The sequence below is a fragment of the Calypte anna genome, chromosome 10, assembly GCF_003957555.1.
Source record: "Calypte anna isolate BGI_N300 chromosome 10, bCalAnn1_v1.p, whole genome shotgun sequence".
NCBI lineage: Eukaryota > Metazoa > Chordata > Aves > Apodiformes > Trochilidae > Calypte > Calypte anna.
In genome coordinates this window covers 20,463,635-20,469,634 of record NC_044256.1, presented here as the reverse complement: position 1 = coordinate 20,469,634, position 6,000 = coordinate 20,463,635, and the positions used below count along the sequence as shown (strand labels likewise).

The 6,000-nt window shown below is 64.4% G+C and overlaps 1 protein-coding gene across 1 annotated transcript; it reads right to left on the bottom strand.

Annotated features, from left to right (window-relative positions):
* Positions 1–867: 867 nt before the first annotated feature.
* On the bottom strand, positions 868–5,876 carry SKOR1 (SKI family transcriptional corepressor 1). The gene is given in 10 exon segments (XM_030456661.1): positions 868–965; positions 1,089–1,154; positions 1,666–1,740; positions 1,836–1,910; positions 2,155–2,226; positions 2,339–2,446; positions 2,841–2,931; positions 2,996–3,014; positions 3,016–5,005; positions 5,796–5,876. Coding segments are annotated over 9 exon segments (2,577 nt in total). The 5' UTR covers positions 4,989–5,005; positions 5,796–5,876.
* Positions 5,877–6,000: the final 124 nt, after the last annotated feature.

The following is a 6,000-nucleotide window of genomic DNA, read 5'->3' as shown; positions in this document are numbered from 1 at the left end:
AGAAGTGTGCGAGCACCCCCATGCACACCCCACACCCCCCCCCCCCTTCTCGCCGAGCTCATTAATGTAATACTTTCATGTGTGAAACGAGCATATAAATGGGCATTAATGAGCTCCCGGCTGCGGCGGGGAGGAGTGGGATGGGAAAGGGGAACGGGAACTTCGCAGGGGAGCGGGTGCTCCCCAACTACAACACCCGCCCCAGACCTTAAGGGGGGACCCTTGCCCACCCCCCCACCCCCCTCCGGGCCAACCCCATGGACCACGCGGGTTCTTAAAGTCGGTTTTTATTAAAGAACCAAAATCACGTACAGAAGGGGGGTGGGGGGGCTCTTCCCAGAGCGGGCGAGCCTTGTTCTGCCTCCGGAGTCTCCCGTTAAAGTGCTGTTACATCCATAAATTTACAAGTTGGGGGGGTGGGGGTGAGGGAGGAAAGGGGTTGGGTGGGTGGGTGGGTGGGGGGACGGGTGGGAAATAAATATACATCGTAAATAAATAAAAATCCAACAAATACTGTACCAAGAGAATCACAGTACATTTATATCCATTGCACATAGCCACTTTTGTTTCCAGTCTGGACAAGGGATGAAGAAGCGGACACACAGGGAGGAAGGGGGGGGGAGAGGCGGAGCGGGGGGGCGCAGGGTGGAGGGGGGGTCCCGGTTCCCCCCTCCTTCTCAAGCCGGCTCCTCGCCGTATTGCCAGTCCGAGGAAAGCCGAGCTCCGAGTCCTCTATGTACAAGTGTCTCCTCGTGGAAATGGCTTGTGTGGGCTCTGCCCGCATGGCTTCGGGGGAAAAGGGGTCCGTGGGTGTGTGTGTGTGTGTGTGTGTAGGGGGGGGGGGTGTTTTGGGGTCCGGGGGGGTGCTCACTGGGGCAGCAGCGGCGGTTTGAAGGAGCAGTTCCCCGTGCAGTGCCGCGGGGTCAGCATCTTGCAGGAGAAGTGATGCAGCGCGTCGTGGGCCTCTGCAAAGACACACAGACATCACCCTCAGCTTCCCCGGACCCCCACAGAGGGGAGGGGGTGTCCCAACCTCCCTTTAAACGTCTGTGCCGCCCCCCCCCCTCCCTCCTATCCTGCCCTGATACCTTTCAACTTCTGCTGGATGGCGTAACGCGCTTTCCTCTCCTGGTCCAGCTCGTTGCACAGGGTGTCTGGGATGGGGGGAGAGCATCACAAGGAGCCAGGGAGCTGGGAACACACCCCAGGACACGGACCCTTCCCCCCAACCCCTTTTGGGATGTGCTAGGTTGAAGGGAAAGCCCGAGGGAAGGGGGACACGGGATGCCGGGCATGGCTTTCGCAGGTAATTTTACGCCTGGGTTTTTTTAATTTAGCCTGGGTGGAAATTGCTGCGGGAGGGAAGGGGGATTCGTTCGCTCTCGCGTAATGATGCCTCGCAGCCGTTTGTGGGGAGGCTCGGAATTCCGAATGGGAGTTCATGAAAGGATACAGATTTAAAAAAAAAATTTAAAAATTAAAAAAAAATTAATTTTTTTTTAAAAGGGGAAAAAATGGGAAAAAAGGGGGGGGGGGGCGTGGAAGAAGGAAGGATAAAAATAAAGGAACACAACGAAGAAACTAAGAAAAAAAGGAGGGGGAGAACAAAAAGATGATGCAAATTAGAAGTCCTAATTGCCGGACTGCCTCGGCACTCGGCTGTACCTCGGACGATCTGCAGCTGCTGCACCATCTCCTCCCGGTACGCCAGCTCCCGCTTCATCTGATCCTGGAAGTTATCTGTGGGGCAAGGGGGGGGCTCAGCACTGCTCCCCCCAACTCAGAGCCCGCTCCCCGGCTGGGTTGGGGGACAGAGAGGAAAGGATGGCCGATACCTTTCAAGCTCTGGAAGTCCCTTTCCAGTTTTTTCCTCAGCTCCATTTGCTCCAGGACCAGTTTTTGTAACTCGTCTGTTTAAAAATATATGTGGAGGGGGGGGTTGGGGTTGGGGGGGATGAGGGGAACCCGCACTTTTCCATCTGGAGGCGGCTCAGCGCGGCGCTAATCGCATTACGTTACATTAATCACAGGAGTTAATCACTCCTGCAGAAAAACACAAATACCTCCAGCAACGGGGAGAGGCCGAGGGTCCCGACAACCTCCCCCCAGCCCCCCCCCGTCAGGGTGCTGACCCCTCCAGCTTTCCCCCCTCACCTCGAGCCAAATTTTCGATGTCCTTTTCCACCAGCTGAGTCCCGGCCACATCCACGCCGAGGCCATCATCTCCTGCGGGGGTCGGGGGGGGTCACAGGGCCGTCAGTCCCTCCGCGAAAGGGCTTCGCTGATCGCCCACCCTCCCGCGGAGGGGCCGCGCATCGCTCCGCGGACGGGCGCTTACCTCTGTCGGTATTTACAGGGCTGGGATGCGAGACATTCCTTTGGTCCTGATAGGATTTTCTGGTCTCTAAATCCTCTGCCACGGAGTGATTGTCTTCTTTATCTTGCTCTTAAAGTTAATAAACCGATTTTCAACCATAAGCAATGAAAGTATGGTCCTGATATATCCTTAATTACATAATTACGGCCAAAGCCCTCGTTAAAACCTTCTTAGCGGACATCTTAATCGCTTTGCTAGTGGAAAGTAGCTTTCTGGCAGGAGCTTTGCCCCGCCAGCCCGTGTCCGACTCCCGACGGTGCATCCCCGGGGCCAGGGGGGGACACAAGCCCCGTCCATCATCGGCAAACCGTTTGCCTTTTTTTTTTTTTTTTCTCCCGAAACCCCCTCCCAAACCGAAAGCAGCAAACTGGTTGAGCCCCCGGGGTTGAGCAGCCGGCGGAGGCGGCTCCAGGGGCTTCACCCTCGATGCGCACCGACCTCTCCTCCCCACCCCCCAATTTACCCTTAGTCTCGGGGGTGCACAGGTAGGCAGGTCCCAGGGAGACGGGGGTCTTCAGCGGCTGCAGCTGCTCCCCCCTATCGGGCGCGTACACCTAGAAAAGAGCGAGTCAGGGCGGCGAAGGAGGGGGGGAAACCCCCACGGGGACCCCCGAGGGCAGAGCATCCCCCCGGCCCCAACCTCGTAGCCGCCGCCGCTGCTGCTGCTCCGCTCGGGGCTGCCGTCGGGCTGCTGGCCACTATCCTCCGCCGCCGGCTCCCCCGCCTTCTCCTCGGCCCCATCGGCCCCGGCCGGCGGAGGGTCCTCGGTCCCCGCCAGCAGCCGGGGAGGCGGCGGTTCCCGTCCCTCGGAGGGGGGGGCGGCGGCAGCATCCTCCTCATCATCCTCCGGGAAGCGATTGGACTCTACATCCACCTCGGGCTCCTCGGCCGTGTCCCCCCCGGGGGAAAGCGAGCGGTAGCTGGAGCTGCCCTCGCTGAGAAAGTCCGGGGAGAGGTAACCGGGGCCGCGGGGACCCCCGCCGCTGCCGTACGCCTCCCGGGTACCGTAGAGCTTGGCGATGCTCTCGGCGTCTTTCACCACCGGGCGGAAAGCGGAGAGGTAGCTGCCCTTCCTGGGCAGGGGCAGCGGGGGGAGCAGCGCTTCGTCCCCGGAGCGTTCCTCCTCTCCCGCCGCCCTGGACAAGGCGCTGGGGCAGCGCTCACCCTCCGCCCCGGCCCCTTCCTGGGGGGTAGCGCTGCTCCTCCCGCTGCCCGACGGTTCCGAACCCTCCAGCTCGCCGTGCCGGCCCGACAAACCGGGCGGTTCGGCCGCAGCCGCCGCCGCTGCCGCCGCCGCAGCCACCACCACAGCGGTGGCCGCCGCCTTGGCCGGGCTCTGGGCCGGGTAGGGCGGGACGGGCAAGCTGCCGGCGGCCGGCCAGAAAACGGGGAAGGAGGGATAGACCCCGGAGTCCTTGGCGGCCCCGGGCTGGTGGGGAGGTTGGGCCGGTTGGTGCGGATGAGGATGCGGGGGTCCCCAGAACATGCCGGGGGGCAGCGCCCCGCCTTTACCCGCCTCGCCGCCCCCCGCACCGCCCAGCGCGTCCTCCTGCTTCTTAGGGCAGAGTCCGAAAGCGGCGGCGGGGAAGCCGTAAGGATGGGGGAAAAGGGGCGGCGGCAGCTTCTGCAGCATCCCGAAGCCCTTGCTGGGCACCGGGATCACCGGGTAGCTGCGCACCGCCCCCGCCCCGCCGTGCGCTCCCGTCGCCCCGCCGTGCCCCGCCGGTAGCCCCAGAGCCCCGCGCTCGCCCGCCGGTTCCTGCCCGCTGCACCGGAGGCTCTTGTGAGCCGGGGCCAGCTCGGGGCCGGCGGGCGGCGGTGGGTGCAAAGCGGCTTTGGCGGCCGGGGAACCGGCACCGGGCCCGCCGGCGGCCGCCCCTTGCAGGGAGAAGGTCCGCTTGCGGGTGCCGCCGTTGAACATGGCCTTGACATCCTCCCAGGCGTGCGACAGCTCCTCGGTGGCCGTCTTGTCGCTGAGCTTGAGGTGACGGCGCCAGGAGTTGAAGTTGGCGGCGTCGGGTTGGGTGTATTTGGAGTCCGGGGTGCGGTGAGAGTGGAAGATGAACTTGTTGGGGGAGAAGTACATGCTGCAGTAGCTGCACTTGATGCACTTGGCGCGGGAGCTGTTGTAGCGGGCCGGGATGAAACTGCCCCGGGAGCCCCAGGCGCACTCGTGCACCACGTCGAAGGCGAAGTTCTCGGGCAACTTGGGCGGCTTGTGCTCGCCCAGGAAGGATTTGCAGAGCCGTTCAGCCTCTCGCTTGGTGATCATGCCGCAGCGGCGGGAGGAGATGGGCATGGCCCCGGCCCGCCGCAGGATCTCCAGCTGCACCGGCGTGCACTGCACGCAGGTGATGCCCAGGGCCACCCGCCGGTTGTGGATCTCATTGTAGCTGTAGTTCTTGAGGAGCGTGTTGGAGATCTGCGCCAGGCACAGCCGCTCCTGCCCGTCGATGACCAGGGACACGATGGGCACGCCGTACAGAGAGGTCTCACCCACTTGGTTGGGCTTGAGGGTATTGGAGCCCTGGTACGGCTGCAGCTCTTGCTTTGAATTTGGGGAGGAGCTTGCATCTCTTCCATTTCCCATCTGACTGGCGATCGTCTCCATTCCCCCCCAAAACGCCCCTGCAAAACAAAATCGGGGAAAGGCGCAGGTTAGGAGCGCTCCCGGGGCCGCGCAGCCGCCCCCAGAGCCCCGCTCCGCCGCCCGCCTGCTCCCCGCTCCCTGATGCCGGCCCCGGCCCGCAGCCCCCCCCCGACCGCTGCCGCAGGACCCCCCCAGCCAGGGGCAGGCCGGCCGGAGAGCTCTGGCGGAGCCGTAGCGCATCCCCAGCCGGTACCGAGCATCCTCCGCCACCGGACGCGGAGCGGTGGGCGGGTGGGTGGGTGGACCCGGGACAAGGACGTTCAGGGGTGTCGGGAGGTGGACGTCCCCCAGCCCGGGTCCCCGGGAGGTGCCGCGTCCCTTCCCTTTGTGCCGGCTCGCCGAGCCGTGCCGGGCCGCCCGTTGCGGGCTCCAACGAAACGCACCGGATAATGCGACCGGCGCGTCCCGCGGGTGCGGGGCCGGGGGGATGGCGAGCCCCGGGCAGGACCGGCCGGGCCGAAACTTGCTGTTCGGTGCCCGCGGGCGAGAGGAAGGGGACGGAGGGCGCGGCTGGCCGGGAGCCCCTTTGTCGTGTCACCGAGCAAGCGATTAGGAACGGACGGATTAGGGGGCCGGGGCGGGCAGGACCCGCAGCACGTAGCAGCAGAAGGGCAGCACCGAGCCGGGCAAATTGGCTTAGCGGGGAGGGCGTTAAGCCGCTTCCCGTGGTAATTACACGAAATAACGGGGATCTTCTCCCGAAAACGCGTCCTGACCCCCCACGTTCCCCTCGGCCCCCCTCCCCATCCTCCGTCCGCTCCCACTTACCGCTCCGCGGAGCCCGGCTGGACGTGCAGGCTCTCCTCGGGGTTAGGGGCCGCAGCCCGGCAGCGGGGCCGCCATCAGCCGAGGGGGGGTTGGGGTGGTGATGTGTGTGGAGAGGGTCGGGTCCCCACCGAACCCTTCACCGCCGGGGCGCGGGGCGGGCGGGCAGCGTTGTGCCCTTCACCGAGGCCTCGGGGCCGCCGCCCGC